Source organism: Hordeum vulgare, chromosome 3H (assembly GCF_904849725.1).
Source record: "Hordeum vulgare subsp. vulgare chromosome 3H, MorexV3_pseudomolecules_assembly, whole genome shotgun sequence".
Lineage (NCBI taxonomy): Eukaryota > Viridiplantae > Streptophyta > Magnoliopsida > Poales > Poaceae > Hordeum > Hordeum vulgare.
The window spans coordinates 542,156,133-542,174,301 of record NC_058520.1 but is presented as its reverse complement, the minus strand read 5'-3'; the positions used below and the strand labels follow the sequence as shown (position 1 = coordinate 542,174,301).

The 18,169-nt window shown below is 45.6% G+C and overlaps 1 protein-coding gene across 1 annotated transcript; it reads right to left on the bottom strand.

The window, feature by feature from the left end:
• Positions 1 to 5,626: 5,626 nt before the first annotated feature.
• On the bottom strand, positions 5,627 to 8,357 carry LOC123440509 (protein TRANSPARENT TESTA 1-like). Its single transcript, XM_045117074.1, has 2 exons — positions 7,485 to 8,357; positions 5,627 to 6,542 (listed from the first exon to the last, which is right to left on the bottom strand). The coding sequence occupies exons 1-2, from the start codon at positions 8,301 to 8,303 to the stop codon at positions 6,102 to 6,104; spliced, it is 1,260 nt and encodes a 419-aa protein (XP_044973009.1). The 5' UTR covers positions 8,304 to 8,357; the 3' UTR covers positions 5,627 to 6,101.
• Positions 8,358 to 18,169: the final 9,812 nt, after the last annotated feature.

Genomic DNA, 18,169 nt, shown 5'->3' with positions numbered 1-18,169 from the left:
GGCCTTTAGTCTCGAAGGCTTAGTCCCGGTTGCACAACCGATACTGAAGGCCCTCTAGAACCATGTTGGATGTTGGTGCAACCAATCATTGATTTTTAACTGTCCATTAATTCTTGATTGAACGCATGGAAATGTTTGCCACTATATCCATCATTCGAAGGCCCTCATGCCACCGAGAATTCCATAATTTCACCTTACAATAGTCATCTGCCACAACCACAAGGCCACTTCAAAAAGATCATTGTCATCCTTATTGCAAGAATTTTCGAGCCGTCGAAAGCTCCATTGCAGCACAACATTGGATGCCCCCGTCGAAAGTTCCATTGCAACACCCTATGGCCGACGACGAAGCTTCACTAGAGCGCCACCGTCAGCTCGATGAAGCGTCATCGCAGCGTAGCGATGACGGGCTGCTGCAATGGATCACCCGTCATCGATTGATGGAGTGCATCCGCTGCCGTCACCATTCACCGGCAAACACCGTTGCTACAAGGCAAGTGGTGAGTTGCGTGACGCCAAGTCACCGATCACTGCTACTGATGCGGAGGGATCGAGAAGCTCCTCCATCCATGGCTGCACCGCAGGCGCCTGCAGCAAGGTTGCGGCAGCGGCAAGGTGTTGACGCGGCCTTACGGTGCGGTGGTCGGAGCTGGTGCTGTGGAGGACGGTGGGGAGCTGGTGTTTGTGATGTTCTAGAGAATGATGGGGATTTTGTGTTGTCGAGAAAGGTAGAAGACGACCTTGAGAATTGAGACAAGGCAGGGGAACAAGTGGATCTTAAGGCCGCCGTGGGTGGTCGTCATCAGAACACGTGACGTCCAGCAGAGCGGATGATTTATTCCAAAAATCATCCGGATGATCTTAAACGTTTTTTTCTTCTAAATCTACTCTTGCTTTAAGGTTCACGCTATGTCTCGGTGTGATTACCCATCCTCGCAGTTAACCACACTCATGCAATCCTTGTACTTTCATTAATGTTATTAAAAATAAAATAAATTCCCCTTTTTGAAAAAAAAAGAGTGTAAATGGCAGACCCATGCATATTTAGTGCGTATATACGACGACTTGATCGGCGGTCGATTGAGTAAACCACGCACACACCGACTAGCCACCTCGTTACAAGTTAACTCGCACCCATTTTTCTCCTGGTCAAGCTAGCGCACTAACACACACACACACACACACACTTACACGTACCTTTACTTGCGCGATCAACACATCACCTTTTCCTGCTTACCAAAGCACTCAGAGCAAGTGAAGGCTGGAGACGGGAGGAGTTGTTTAGCCGGCAGTGTGACCCGGGCTGCGGTCCAGGGGCGCCACAAAGTTGGACTGGGTCGGAAAAGCTGGGAATGCGCTTTGGAAATGTGGCCAAGAAAAGCATATACACCGACCCCTGGAAAAAGCCAGTCTGCGCCATCATAATTTTCTCCAGGTGGTGCCTACAGTTCAATTCATTCATCTAGCCAACATGCCTTCAGGCTTCAGGCGCGCCATCGTTGTCCAAGCTACTCCCAGCTTAACTTTGCTTTCTGTTCGTGTGTCTGGTGACGTACGTCGATCATCGGTCGCTAGGCGCTAGGCGTGCGCGTGCGTCGTCGGTCGTTTTCGCGGTTTGCTGACTCCGCCTGCGTGTGCGTGTGCGTGTGCGTGTGCCTCTGCGAAGAATGTTGAAGTTTTTGGTCGCTACTGCCTTGGAACGCATGCACCACTTAACGAGGGAGGACCATTTTGCACTGCATCTGCATGCTCGATGCTCCACGTATATATGCATGCATTCTTACTCTTTTTTTTTTTTTTTGAGTGGTGCATGTGTTCTTAGTTTGACTACTAACTAGAGTTGCGCTGCGAACCAACACATGGTTGGATGCTCGTATTATTTTTGGATTTATTTTAGAATTTTCGACGATCCACATTCAGTGAGAGAAGACGTTTTCATCGATGACGATGCGTCTGTGGTGATTTCATAAATCTTAAAATGATACGTCGGCTTATTTTTTGGAGGTGCTTATAAAGATAGAGCATGCGTAAGTGCGTTCGTAAAAATAAATGTATGCACATGTATATAGACGTTTGTGTCTATATTATATTCAAAAAAAAACTAGAGTTGGGTTGCGTGTTGTTGCTCACCTGGTGGTTTATGATGCCCGTTTATTCTTTTAGTTGAAAATAGTCTATAGTCCAATCTGCTCACTTTTGGTTCGGGTTGTATGCTGAATCTCTAAAGCTTCTTTAATAGAAATGGGGGAAACCTCTTTTACTGAAGAAGAAAAAAGGTACTAACTACTGGTATGAGCCACTCTGTCATGGTCGTCAAAAGCCATCTGAACTTTGTTCCACGATTTGTTAAGGCTATCGGACCTATGCGCAAAAACAGAGTCGTGAAACTGGTCACAACGGCCACGTAAAGCCTCTTTAATCTCGGTGCGTAAAATAATCGGAATTAAAAAAGAGGTTTTTAGTTCGAATTTATTAGTTCCGGTTGTCCAACCGAAACTAAAGGCCCTTACGAATCGAGACTAATGTCCCGTTTTTTACTAGTGTACCGTGTCTTACATATTTTTAGTTTGGTTATTTGATTTGTTTGCATTTGTTCAAGTGTCATGTTTAACTTTTAGCCATTCAAAGGGCGAATCAAAGTAAACATAACACTAAAAGTTAATTCAAAATTGTTAGTTCTTATAATTGGGGCCAAAATTCGTTGCATTTACTTATAACTAGCAAAAAGGTCCGTGCGTTGCAACGGGGGAAAAGAATACCGTTCACTTTTAATTTACAAAAATGTCTATAATTTAGGTATTTGTACCTACGACCCAAACAAAGATGATGTTAGACTAAAAAAATGCAGTTCAACATTCCACAAGTCTTTTATTTAAACACGGTTTGCATGTAGATTTAATACATACAAAGAAACGGTCAAGTGATCTTCAATTTCGTCTCCAATCCTCATTTGCTGAGATGTTCATCCACAATCCAAATCAGTACCGGTATGAAAGAAAGACGGATAATGCATTATTGTTTAAGGTTGCATCCTATATAGTAACTTGTAAATGGTTAACATGTAAAATAACATCATACTCAGATTCCACATATTTTTCTAATCAAAATCCATATATAACATGTTAAATTTCGAGTTACGGTTTAACAGATATATTCGAGTAACGGTTTAAAAGATATGAGTATTTAAAATAATATTTGATATGTACTACGGGTTTAATTTTAAAAATATGAAGGGGTTTTCTATAAAATAGCATGACGGACTAAGAATACATATTTCCTTTATTAGTAGGTATAGATTTGCGACTTAAAATATTGTTAAACAACACTTTGCAAAATACTACTAAATTTGGGCAATGACGCTATTTGACATTGCTTGCTATCTACTAGTAGAGGTCATTGAGCTCGTCGATTCTCTTGTCAGAGCCGAGCGGCAGCCGAAAATCCCAGCGATGGTCGATCTCGTGCTAAATCTTGACCTCTTCAAAGGATTGACAAGCTCGGTCTACTGCTTCTCCTCCAACTCATCACTGGGGGGTGGGGTCTGTTGGTGCTAGCGTTCCTACACTTCATGGGTCAAGTGCTGAAGCACAACACTGAGTGGGTCCTCAGGTTCGGGCTCAACATTGACGGGAGGATGGGGTGAAGGGGGATACAACGTCCTCTTCGTCCGAGGGGTCGTACCAACGGCTTGACGTGGATAGGGGACCATCGCGGTCGGGACGATGGTACCCGACCCAGCCTGCCCGCTGCCATAGGAGCGATGATGGTAGGAAGATGCTCTAGCAGACGCGGTAGTGCGGCACAACGAGAAGTAGCACCCTCGATGTGTGGCGTCTTGGATGGCAACTTAATACAATTGAGCAGGTTCGGCCAATAGGTTACGGGGCAGGCATTTGGTGGTGAGCTCGTCAAAGATGGAGGAGGAGGTGTCGGTAGGGTTAGGGTTAGGAGGGGGCGCGTCGCCGCCGGGCTTTTATATCTAGGGGCTTTGCTAGAGTACCATGTATCATCATAACAATGATCAGTCACATATGGCGCATTACTAGAATTTCTCTCACCAAATTCCGTTCTGAAGTGCAGGCCTACATATGTAGTCTATTCTAAAAACATGTCGTATCTTCATATAGGACTTACCTAGAAAGACGATTTCACTAATAGTTCAATTACAATGGAACCCTTTAAAAAGTCACTCCTTTGAGAGTGCCCCAAATATAAGGGAAACTCACAAAGATATAGGGTTGCTACCAAAATAGTTGAGAGGGCCTTTTTTCACTTCCTCTCCTACTTTACTGCGCGTGGTGGTGGTGGTGATGATGGGGAGGGGGAGGCTCAAAACTCATTTGTGTAGGTGTGTACATTAATGTAACACCAAGCTTCTCTTATACAATGAAGTAGAAGTTACACCTGATTTTCCATGCGTTGGAATATAACACTGTCTTCTCTATGTACATGAATGCATGTTCTTGTTATCTTCTATATCTAAATAGCTAGCCCTCATTATTCAACTTCTCTCCTCAACACGCAAGCATGCATAGAAAAAACCCTGCCTCAAGGGGTGCAACTCAACATGCAACCATGCATGAAAAAAGAATCCACTTCAACATGTATTCATGATATTTATATTTACTAAATATTTTACAACTATATGATAATCAAACATAATAAATTTTATGGTTTCAGTTTAACTCTCATATTATTACTCCAAATATCCATGTTTCATACAAGCAAATATCACTTAAATATATTGCTAAAATATTCCCACAATAATATGGGGGCATCATCCGGTCCGCTATAATACTAGGGGTTATCCCTTCGTCACATGCTTGCTAATTTAATTTAATCAGCATTACTTTTGTTAGCACAAACATTAAATTCCAGAAATAGTTGCTTGATAATACGCAGGTTATGAGATATAATCAAAATGAGGTCATTTGTCTGAAAACATAATCGATCCTTCAAAAGTTGTAAGGTGTATTTTGACCGTCTTTGTTCAAGCTTTGGTAAACTATTACTACCTCTGTCCTGGTTTATTGGCCCCTTTTGTATTCAGTGCCAAATTTTGATCATAGATTAGACTAGCAAAATGTTAATGCACGTCACAAAAAATTATGTTGTTGGATTCGTATTTGAATGTACTTTTCAATGATATTATTTTTGTTACGTATAACTTATATGATGGACACTAGTAAACCATGACGGATGTACTAATTGCTTGATAATATGTGGGTTATGAGACATAAAAATGATATTTATTTATTTATTATCGATTGCACTTTCTTATGTTGTCATTTTGTAACCATGGATAATAATGCTGTCAAAACTTGAAATCCGGAATCAGTTAAATAAGAACAATAATTTTATAGTGTTCTTGTTAGTATGTTATTTTTCAGATAAAAGGCGTTTTATTACTTAAAAGTGTTATGATGGAAGATGAGATGATCAAAGTCTTTCAGCGGATACCACAAATCTCGATCCATACTTAGACGCAAGAGTTACCTGTTAACTCTATTAGGATTTAGGATATATATGTATTGTTATAGACTTATAGTTATTGCTTGATCAAATGTTTTACCATTCGAAACGAATTCAATACATTTGAAGACAATAGAAACAGACTAGGGGGGTTTGGCAGTAATGAAAATTCAACAACTTCAAAGATTACAACAGAAAAGTAGTAAACGTTTATATACGTACTCATAAATTGCTAGGTCTCATGTTCAAAATGCTATGTATACAGTACTAGGTCCAAAGTAAGTACCAGTTTAGTAAGCCTGTGAAGCTGATAAATTTTCTCCATTACAAAGCTGCATTGGTAGCCTAATACTAGCTAGTACGTACTGCCTGCAGCTCCCACTCCGGCGGAAGAAAATTCAGCTACTTCACAGCTTTTAGCAACTGGTCGATCGAGGACCCCCTTATTGCGCTATCAGTTACCCCGTTGCTCCTCTTGCATTTGCGTGCATTGCATGTAGTATGACGAATCATGCATGCATGCATGCATGCATTGCATCTATGGTGTATATATAGGTATATACGAGCGTGGATATGATCTACAGCATGTATTACACGATCGATGAGCTAGACCGACGGCCCGGTCTATCTCACCGTTGGAAGCGTATGATGCGGCGGTCCTCGGCGGGCGCGGGGGCGGGGGCGGCGGCGCCGTCGATGAGGACGACGGGGAGGTGGTCGCCGCCGAAGGAGCGGACGTGGTCGTTGAGTGAGCGCTTGTGCTTGAAGTCGGAGCCGCAGGCGCAGAACCAGCGCTTGCCGCAGTTCTTCTCGTGCGTGCGCCAGTCGCCCTTGACGGCGAAGGGCTTGGCGCAGCGGCGGCAGCGGAAGGGCCTGGCGCCGTGCTTGCGCTTGTAGTGCGTCTGCAGGGTGCGGAAGTCCTTGAGCGGCCGCGCGCGCGGGTGGGACACGCTGTTCCGGCACCCGGCGGCGCAGCAGTAGCACGGCACCTTCAGCAGCGCCACCGTCTGCGTCCCCTTGAGCGACTCCGGGCCCTTGCGGTACTCCCGCCCGTGGCCCCACATGTGCATCTGCGTCCATCCATCAACACATACATGCATGTTATCATCACTTTCACTTATATATGCATGCATGCACACCCTGGATTGATTACTACTGTGTACTTAACAAAGCACTGCGTTTAGAAGTTTAAGCCGCTTGAATTGATAGGCGTTTTCATGATGATCATTAGCGTGATGTTTCGTTGCTCGTAATGATTGTTTGCATGAACTGCACTCAAAGAGATCGTCCTGGATTTCAAGCTTCCGGCCGGGGCTCCACCGGGCCGGGTATATATGCTACTCTATATGTTTGGGTTCCAGAGTTGTTCTTTGCGGAAAGGTAGCTACGACCACCGGGACGGCGTAACTTACGCACCGGTGATCATGTATCATGCCATCCAAACAAATTGACACTTAAATTAGCTTTGGAGCTCGTACGACGAGTCCTGGGTCCCATCCTCCAAACACCTGCGCTGCCCTTGGGAAAGTGGCGGTGCGATCAATACTTCGACGAGGCCATCCGGTATGGGACATATAGATCGCTGCATGCAAGCTGTTCAGGGTGATCTACAAGCTGAGAGGGCCTTTGACCTAGCTAGTTATCGGAGAAACCTAGAGTCTCGTGATGGTGTGTGCCTTTGCAGCAGGACGATCGATGAAGCTTCGGCTGATCTTGGTTTGAAATGAAGTGTGTGGAGAATTGGTTAAGGTTTTGGGGCAGGCGACGAAAACACTGTGATATGGTGAATTGATGATTCGAATTATGTTAGGGAGATTAGAGGATCTCGGTTCTCTAATTAATTCTCTGGACTTGATCTTTGTGCCAGCTAATTAAACAACAAGTAGTCTAGATCATCTCTTTCTTTTGCGTGTCGATGATTATCGCAAGATCAATCGAATCATGCATGGCTTAAATGAAAACAGAACTAACAATAACTAGTAGTAAGGAAAAATAAACATCGTTTAATTTACCTGCATGTTATTGTATCTGTTGAAGCTCTTGTTACAGACATGGCAGACAAACTGCACCGGGCCGACGAGGATCTGCGCCGGCGTCGGGATCCAGTACTCGCAGCTCATGGGCACGCCGCTCTCTGCTCCGACCACGCCGAACTCCGGCATGCTGACGCTGTTTGATCCTCCAGCCGAGACCACCGGCTCGCCGTGCTCCTCTTTCTCCTCTCCCTCCACCTTGCAACCGCCATGCGCAGGTTTCAACTCATCCATCTCCTCCTCTTCCTCCTCCTCCTCTTCGTCACAGTCGTGGCCATCATCTAGATCTTCCTCCTGGCCCTCCTCTTCCATGATGTCATCATCGCAAGATCCACCAACCGGCAAGCCGATATTCAGATCCACGCCAGGCCCCAGCACCCCGGCCGCACCGCTCATGATCTCTTCCTTGACTGCAGACGCAGGGTGCTCATGGTCACCACCAGCCCCCTTCCCCTCCTCGAGCATGCGGAGCAGGGGCAAGCATGGCACGCTGCTGCGATCCTCTCGATGCCCGGACGCCATGGACGACGACGCTCTCGACGAGGACGGCGACGCCAGCGGCGGCTTCAACCACTCGAAGAAAGGCGAGGCGACAACGAGCTCGCCTTCCATGGCGCCGCAGGTCCGCAGCCCCATCGATCTCGATCTCAGCAAGTAATACGGCCGGGGCTCGCCTTGCAGGGCCGGGGGAATATCAAATATGCAGCGTATATATAGCTCGCGTGATCTCGGGGGTTTGGTGGCGTGGGTGGAGAAGACTGGGATGTGGAAGGAGGGGAAAGAGGAATGGAATGGCATGCAGCTGCCTCCCTCTACTAATGTCAATGCGCGCGCATGTCACGACCTTGAAGAAAACCCAAGCGCCCACCTGGGGTGGGCGTTTATATATATATGCACCTCGTCTCTGCCACGCCTTTACGTTTTGTGTGTGCTGCACTGCATGCGGAGCCTTCACACTGGATCAGGCAAAGCATGGGGGCTGGTCGATCTCCGGATAGCGCGTGGCGTGGGGGCGTGTGAATGTGAACGTGCATGCGGAGCCCGGACCCTCGTTGCCGGCTCCGGCTGCTGCTGATCGTGTGCGTGCACAGTGCAGAGGGGAAGTGCGGCGGGGGACGGCGTACCTAGCTCCGGTTTGGAGCCATGGATGGTCCCTGCCGCCGTGCGCTGCACAGTCGCGACATGGCGCCGCAGGTGGTGACCGCGGATCACATGCTAGGAATGTGCGCGGTCTGTGGGAGTTTAATTCGAGAGTCAAGTGCAGCATACCGCGTGTACACTGGGGACGAGGAAAGACAGGACTAACTGGACCTTGTTCTCACCTAGTGCAGGTGCGACAGTACGGCCTCATGTTTTCGATTTCTTTGGGACCTTTTTTCATACAAATGGGATACTACTCCAGATAGTAGTACTAGATTAGATGGTGGATGTGGATATACCGGGACTTGGTGCGTCCATCGTCTCCGACCTCACTCGCTCTGTCTGAAAAGTTTTGCGGTGTGTAAAAGAAAACTGAGGTCGGAGAAACAATGTGCCCACCGCCACCATACTATGAAATCTCAAATCCAGATTTGGAATGCAACACAAGAAACCAAAAAGACAAACCCGGCGTTGATAGTGACATTGCAGTTCAACTTTGGGTTGGCTACTACTCCGTCCGTCCCATATATACATCTATTTGAGCGTCAACTAAATTTGTTCGGAACAAGTATATATTCATAAAGATATTTTACTTTCATTCTCCGACCTGCTTATTTAAATTTTGATTCGGAAATTTGTGGCATGTTGCATGTGTGTTGCGTCTACTTGTTTTATTCGAAAACTTTCAATAGACATAGTGATATATCATATAGCTTCTCCTGTCTTGCCTATGGTGCAAGATGTTTCACCTATGCGCTAGTGTCTTTCTCGTCTCAGACACTCAGGCCCTCTTTGTTTCATAAGTTTTAGAATTTTTTTAAGTCTCAACTAATAAGTCATAAGTCCCTACATGTTTGTTTACAGGGAGTTATAAGTTTCGAGTCCCTACCTGTTTGTTTACACGGAGTTATAAGTTTCGAGTCCCTATCTGTTTGTTTACAGGGACTTATAAGTCCATGTTGCACCTAATAATACACTTGTTCACATGGATCGTCATCAGCCAACGCGTACGACACACAGGATAAGCACCGCTGCAACGAGGCTCAGGAGAGGGCCTGTCCGGCGATTGATGCACCGCTGCAACAAACCAAGGCAGAACGAACCGAGGCGGGGCAGCGACGGGGCGGCGAACCGAGGCAGAACGAACCGAGGCTGTGCGGCGACCGGGGCGAGAGGAGGGGCGGCAACGGGGCGAGAGGCGGGGCGGCGACGGGGCGAGAGGCGGGGCGGCGACGGGACGAGAGGCGGGGCGAGAGGCGGGGCGGCGGCGGCGATTGGACCGAGAGGCGGGGCGGCGTGCGGGGAACGAGCCTGGACCGACGCGGGGTAGGTCCGGCCCGGGATAAGTCCCAATAAGCTCTTCCCTGAGAGTCTTATTTGACAAGTCTCAAATCACCACAATAAGTCCAAATAAGTCCCTTGTGTTTGGTTTAGGTGGGACTTATAGGGACTTTTTTAAGTCCCTAAACCAATAAGTCCCTGAAAACAAACACCCTCTCATACAGATGCTTCCACTTGATGATTTTTTCAAACATAGTACGGACACAGACACTCATACAGATGCATATGCATTATTCCTATTAACACACACTTATATCCTATCCCTGTGAACACCTTCGAAAGACTACGCCAACACATTATCTTAAGATTGATGAAATCGTCACAGACACCTTTATAGTCGACGTCTCCTCGGGCTGAACGCACATAAGGCCTGAAATAAATCCATAAAAACTTGGCCACAAATACCAACTCTAAGCCTTGAACCCTGATTGGTTGTTTCCACCACAAGGAACCTAGTCATCTGAGCTACACTCAGTTCGCTTCAAGATGACTAATAGATATGTACGTGCAATGCACGTTGATATTAGGGAGGAAATTAATTATACATTAATATTATTAGGTAGTTTATTAATTACATATTTGTGTGATTAACTCACATGTTCATATCGGGTATCCTATTAGTTGCACGCTAAACATGTTAAGCCTTATTTTTAAAGCGATCTAGGGTCGTCGATTGTCATGGTTTGATTGATGACCGTGATTAATTGTATTTGCCCCCTTAGGTCTTTTTATATTGGTATATATATAGATGATTGAAATAACACTTCATGTTTGAAGTCAAAACTATTGTTTTCGCCTTGATTGGTTGGGCTCAGCAACAACGAACTTGCTTGGCTATCTTGTTGAAAGTGTTGTCTGCTTGCTAATGTGCTAGCCTTTGATGCTTGGTTTCCATAATGAGCATGGAAATCCTTATGTTCATCATCTTCGACCGGACATGACAACGGCGGCACAAGGGCACTTATTCCTTCTTAAAGGCGTTGCAGTGGGAAAACGTTGACTTAGTCGAAAGTATTTATTTCATATCTTCTAATGGTTGAGCCGTGGTTGCATTTGTTGTGCACTCCACATAATAATTAATAAGAAAGGATGTGTGTGCATGCCTAAGTGTTGTGCTACTAGGCACTGTGGTGGCGCCGATGGCCGACTAGGAGGTGACGTGCTGGATCGGGGCAGGGTGGGGGCGTGTTGCCGTGATGGTTATGGTGACGGTCCTAGTGCTCCTTTTCGTTTCATGGCAACGTCTTGCAAGATTGGTCCTCATCGATCTGGCCATCGACGTGTTCCAGGACGGCTACCGAAGGTCTTGCTCAGGATATATGGATCGGTTAGATTCCGTTCGTGCACGTCCATATCAGCATACGAGGTTCTTAGGGCATGGCACGAAGCTTTGTTGATTGATGACACCTTGGAACATGTCGGCTTCTCAATTTCCATGGTGAAGACAACGGTGAAGAAGGTCATGGTGGGCAAGATCGGATGATCAGTTAGACGGACAGAGCCTTGATGGCGACGGAGTCAGCCACGTGTGAGATAATTCTCCGGAGCAGCACTCCTAAATGGGGGTGACAACACTGGCGGATTTCATTTCTAGTGGCTCCTTGGGGCCGGGTTGTTACTTTCAGGGCGAGAACTATGGTGTGGGCTTCATTGGTGGTGCTTGACGGTTGACTTGTTGAAGGAATTGTTTTGAGAACGTGGAGTTTCTTTAGAGTGAAAACCTAATATCTTCTTAGAGGCGTTGTTTTTAGAGACTTTTTATGTCTTCTGGGTGTCGTATTAGGTGGTGGTATGTATACTGCTATTGAGAGGAGTCGGTCATTGTGTACCTTTATTTTTTTTTACTTTTTTTTTTATTCTTTGGCTGAGTGCATGCTGATTGTTTTCGCGACATCTTATAGGCGTAGAGGCTGGGTGTAATTTATATCTTCGCGATACTAATATACTCCCCTTTTCAAAAGAAAAAAAATCACAAGTATGCATATGAGGTTTAATCTCCTTTAAAAATGATAGGTTCTCATGTAGTCTGAGATTTAGTCTGAGATTTTAGCATCGAGTCATATACCCCTATATAGTTCAGCCCAAAAAAGAAAATAAAAAGGTTCCTTTGATTGAAAGGATTTTCATAAGAATTTTGGAGGATTGGGATCCTTGGGGTTATTTTTCATGCTGATTGTTAGATTCATAAGATTGAATCCTACATGGATTTTTTACCAAGGATTGCTTTGTACTATTTTCCATAGGATTTCTAGCATCAACGCGAACCTCTTTGAAATAGTTCTTTGTTTTTCCTACGATGCAATCAGACAAAGCAAAATAATGTAGGATTGAGATGAGAATGCTATTTCAATCCTATGTTTTTTTTCTGTTATCATGTTTTTAGAATCATATGAATCAAAGAGGACCTTGTAGTCATGTGGGTGACGTAGTCGCCCCAGGCATGAATGTCTAGATTGGTATGCATGTGCCACTGGCCTCCTTCTCGGTGACGTAGTAATTTTCTCGTATGATCCTCGATTGCATCCTTTCCAACTCAAGCACAAGTGTTCAAATGTTCTATGTTATTGAACCTTAACTAGTAACGAATCCTGCGAGGCGACACACAGTGATGCAGGAGACCGACAATGTGCAATGGGCAAGGGAACCCTATGGTGTGCGACAAGTGGAGATAGTCATGCAAGAGGAGTGACGACATGCGCTAGGCTAAGGGAGGAGCACCCAAGGTGCAAGTGCAACCTACAAAGTTTTATCTTCCTAAATTTTGTTAATAACACCGCCTTGACCTAAAACCTGCCTACACCACCAAAGCTCACTCGACGCGTTCAATGAGGCAGCACGCAGTGACGTAAGAGGTCGGTGGTGTTCAACGGAAGGGCCACCATGTGGAGTGCGGCAAGCGGAAACAACCATGTAGGGGGGGAGGGGAGGGGGGATAGCGTGCGCCAGGCTAAGGCGGGAGTCGCTTGATCAGGGAGAGGTGATGAAGATGACATTGGAAGCAACCTCGATGGTGTCTTTTCCTCAACGTTGTGTATAGATCTTGTGGATGCTAGTTGGTTGGGGTGTCCTGTTTGTGTACGTGTTGTAATTATTTTTGTTCAGTTTTCTGCTAATTAACTGAACAACTCTATCCTTATTTTTTTTAAGAAATCGAGATCCTTGTTGTAATTATTTTTGTTCAGTTTTCTGCTAATTAACTGAACAACTCTATTCTTATTTTTTTAAGAAATCGAGATCCTCGTGAGCCGAGTTCAATTTTTCTTACACATATCCATAGAAAACTTTAAAAGAATACCATACATGCAAATGACTGAGTATGGCCTCCAATTGTAATGTTTCATACAAAATTTCAGATTTGGTTGCATGTGCAAAATCTATATCTATCTATACCTACTAATAAAGTAAATATATATTCTTAGTCCGTCATTCTATTTTACAGAAAACAACTTAATATTTCTTACATTAAACCGCAGTACATATCAAGTGTTTTTAAAAAAAATACTCATATCTTCTAAATCGTAACTTTAAATTTAGCATGTTATGTATGAAATTTGATTAGAAAAATATGTAGAATATAAATATGATGTTATTTTACCAGTTAGTAAATTAAAAAGTACTATCTAAGGTGCAATCTGAATCAATAATGCATTATCCTTCTTTCTTTTGTACTCGCACTGATTCGGATATGGATGAACACCTCAGCAAAATCATGATTGACACGAAATTGAAGATAAATTGGCTAGAGACACCTAACAAATAAGTACATGCATGACAAGAAATAAATGAAGGACCCAATAAAGATGGGATATCCGCTATAAAAAAAATAAAAGAGAAAATGCAGAGGAGACAAAGATGAGATGTTGCGCTGTTCTCCTATATATAAGAAGAATAAAAAGAGGACATGCATGAAAAATATAAAAAAAAGAGGCATTCATGATAAAAAATGAAATAAAAGACATGTTTGATAACATATAAATAATGATGAAACATGGATGGATATCTATGAGATGTATGGCAAGAAATAGTGACGAGATAGGGACCCAATTTCCTACATTCACAGAAGACCATACAAAACTGTTCTTTTTCAGACATTAAAATCTCTCTTTATGATTAGAAAATCATGTTTGTCTTTTTAACAACTCTTCATGTATTTAAGAAACATGCATGTGAAAAAACTGTTCAGAAGGTACCCTAAGTTGGTGATGCTTAAACTGAAAACCGTCCTGGATGCACACATGTCTCTGCAGTGTGATAACGTTGACTCGTCTATTTTTGTCGTTTTTCTTTACCAGCTGGCACATGACATGAATAAATGCATGATCACTTGACCCTTTTTTCTGAATTAAATCTACATGCAAACCGTGTTGAAATAGAATACATATACGATCTTGAACTGCCCTTTTGTAGGTTAAGACCATCTTTGTTTGTCCCGTAGCTATAAATTTTCAGATTATAGATTAATTTTTGTAAATTAAGCGTGTGTGATGTTTTTTTTCTTTCGTTACAACGAACGGACCATTTTGCTAGTAACAATAGAAACCAAGAATTTCGCAAAAAACAAAAAACAAAGAAGATATCCGGCAATGTTGAGGTGTCTCATCACCAACGTTCACGACTAGTTCTGAAAACAAAACAACTGGCAGCAGTGATCTTTCCTGATCGCGTGGGAGGATCGAACGATGAGTCCAAATCAGTCTCGGTCCCCGTAATCATCTCCTCCCCCCTCGTGGTCTGCAAGATGGCCCGAAATTCAGAGAAAACCACTTGAGCCGACATAGGCAGAGTGCAACTTTACCGTACCTCGCAAGTAGAGCACGCTCAGGTGGCCGGACTCCGTCAAAAAGGCGGCGATGGATGGAGCCAGCACGACCAGACCGCCGCCGTGCCCAAAGGAAAAATTTGTTTCTTTGCTTTGTTACAACACCACGTACCGACGTGCGCCGCTCGGCAGGGAGCGCCGAACCGCGAACCGTTCGTCGGAGGCGTACGCGTCGTCGAGACTTGAGAGCAAAAGAGAAGTTTATCGGCGCGCATACGTGACATGAGCCATCATTGTAACCTGGACCGATGATCGGCGAGGGGGGTTCAAAAGAGAGCGGCTTGCGTGCGTGCGTGCGTGCGGGGTTGGCCGTGTTGGACTCGGTCGCTCGCGACGCGTGGAGCCGAGTGAAGGGGAGCACGCACGACGATCTGTGGCTTGAGCTGTGCCGCACCGGCACTCAGCCATGGAGATGGAGCAGTGGTCTAGGGTTTGTTTTCTTTTGTCAGGGAAAAGTAATGCCAGTCATTTTCTGACGCTATATGAATTTTGATTTTGCTAACCACATGTCCCATGCGGTTATTTTCTCACACTATAACGGTGTTAAAAAAAAGTCCTATATTCGACGGAGTGAGTAGTAGTGGTAGTCTGCCTTTAGCCATCTCCAACAGGACTCGCAAATTGTATCTAGCATCCGTCAAGAGCGACTCTAGCAGATTCCATAAAATCTAGACCCACAAAACGCATTTGTGGTTTCACTTAAATCTCGTTTACGGGTCAAAAATGAGCGAGATCGAACAGAAACCGTAAATGAAACTGCATAATTTGAAAATATGGTTTCGCGGGAAGTTCATACTACATACTACATACTACATCAGTGCAAGCTCAGTCCTCCTCGTCGGAGCTGCCGAGGTCGATGTACATCGCCTTCTGCTCCTCGCGGATGCGCCGCCACTCGTCGTCCTTCGTCTTGGCGGCGATGTTGGCCTCGACCGTCTGCCGCCATTGGAGGTCTTCGATCTCCTCGTCATGATGCCGGCGCTCCGCCTCCTCGTGCAAGCTGCGCTTGGCAATGGTTGTTGCAACCGCTTCCACGTCGGCGAGGAAGTCCTCCGGCCCGATGACTCCGCGGCGGCCGAGCTCCTCGGGCTCCTCCTTGACGGCGATGACGTCCTCCGGCTCCTCCGACCACTGCCTCTTCACAGGGAGAAGGCGCGCGGAAGAGGAGGAACCCGCGGCCGAGGACGACCCCTCCGTTTCCCGGACGCGGAAGCTCGCCGGCGGCGACATGCCGCGGTTGGTCCACCTCCGGGCCCCGCGCTTCCTCGCGGCGTCCGACCGGACGTGCCGCTCGCGCTCCGTGTCGCTTCCGCCCTCGGATCTGCTGCCGGAGCCACGTACGGAGCTCCACATTGCGGCTGGAGGCGGGGGAGGTGGTCGCCGGCGGCGAGAAATGTGGGGAAGGGGTGGGGAATCGCGAGGGCTCGATGGCGGCAGGGGATAGGGTTTCGACCACGCGCCGCGGAACCGTAGATATAATGGTCGGGGCATGCGTTTTGCAGGCCGCGGCAAAAAAAATTACGGTCCGGGCGAGTATGCGTGCTCTGTTCTGGACCGAAAAAATGGACCTAACCTGCATACTCGCCGGACTTTTGCGGGTTTGCCTTTTTTGCGGGGTCTTCTAGAGTTGCTCTTAGAGACCAATCCGTAAATAATTTTTTTGGAGAACCAATCCGTAAATGTTAATGTCAAAAGCCGTCATCCAACACTATCAATATATGTCCATTAGTAAAAGGCAATTTAAAATTCAAATTAAGTCTATCTATACAACATGAAAGGTCACACCAGAGTCGGATCACATATGACCCCGTCAGAGCCACAAAAAGACAAGTATGGTAGTTTTTGCATGTCCGTTTCCAAAAAAACTTCACTCCGACAGTCTGTGTAATCTTACCTGCCAAACCGGCTACCCAGCCATTTTCATGACGATCATGGACGAGCTGCGACGAAGAACACTCGGAGAAGAGCGGCACCACGTTTACGTCGACACTCTAAGGCACCTTTGAAAAGACCTCGATGACGCCTAGAGGGGGGTGAATAGGCTATTTAAAAACTTTTTCGGATTTGGCTTAAACCTAATGCGGAAATAAACTAAGAGGATACTTGTCAAGCACAAATCCTAAATGCACTAGGCACTGCAACGTGTATCAACAACATGATCTACCAAGATGGACACAATATAGTTACTAACAAGCACAAGTAAGTTACACAAACTTACTTGAGCTATATCACACGACAAGTAGGTGAACGACACAAGATACTAGATCACACTAGCACACAATATACCAAAAGCTGCAAGTGTGAACGTGTGGATATAGAAGGTATGCTTGAATATTAATCTTGTACAAGAAATAGCCAACACAATATAATGAGCACAAACAATATGCAATGTATGTATGCTCAAGTAACACAAGTAAACCACAAGTAAGGAGTTAGGGTTAAGGATAACCAAGGTCACTGAGACGAAGATGTATCCCGATGTTCACTTCCTTGGAGGGAAGCTAGTCACCGTTAGAGAGGTGGATGTTACCACGAAGGCACACCAACGCCACGAAGGCTCACCCTATTCTCCCTTTGAGATAACACCACGAATGCGTTTCTCAACCACTAGTGGTAAGCCTTTGAGGTGGCTTCCAAACTGTCGTGGTTTTGTCACGGCAGATGTCCTCGTGAAAGGACTTAGTACTGGAGCCATCGCACCTTGGTGGCGACTCAAAGGGGTTAAGCGGGAGAGACACGGCGATTTACCCAGGTTCGGCCCCTCGAGAAGAGGTAATAGCCTACGTCCTGCTTTGTGTGTATTGATATGGATTCGATTACAAGGAAGGCGTAACTCGCCCTAACCTAGCACTCGATGATTTCTAACCTGCCTCTCCCCCTCCAGACTCGCCTTTATATATAGGTCGAAGCCTTAGGGTTTACAAGAGTCCCAGCCGGTTTACAAATCGTGACCACCGCGGTCTTTAAGTCGTCGTCTTGCGAACCCGGAGTCCTTCCACAATTCATAACCATCCTGTAACTTCAACTGCCCGGACAGAGGCCCAACTAGCTTTAAGGGATGAATCGCCTTAACAGTGACCCGGCCCATATTCGGCGGGTCATAACTGCAGGCAATATCCCCAACATTAGCCCCCGAATTGACTTGAATCTTCATGCCAATACCTTCATTTTAGTCGAAGGCGGTTCATCCTTCTGTGTTCCTTCTTGCACCAGAAACTTTAACTCGCCAATTGGTATCGGGAAAAATCTCTGAGCCGCCAGCGCATTTCCCTTCAGTATTCTCCTTAGCCCTCGATTTTCGGGAACCCCAACACAATCTTAACGGATCTTTTGGGCGCATCATTATCCCAAAAATTTCGGATGT

Excerpts from the sequence above, each read along its gene's own strand:
- LOC123440509 (XM_045117074.1), bottom strand. The coding sequence starts at position 8,303 with ATGCCATTCCATTCCTCTTTCCCCTCCTTCCACATCCCAGTCTTCTCC. Across the intron at positions 6,543-7,484 it reads ACAGATACAATAACATGCAG|ATGCACATGTGGGGCCACGG; the intron begins GTAAATTAAACG and ends GGATGGACGCAG.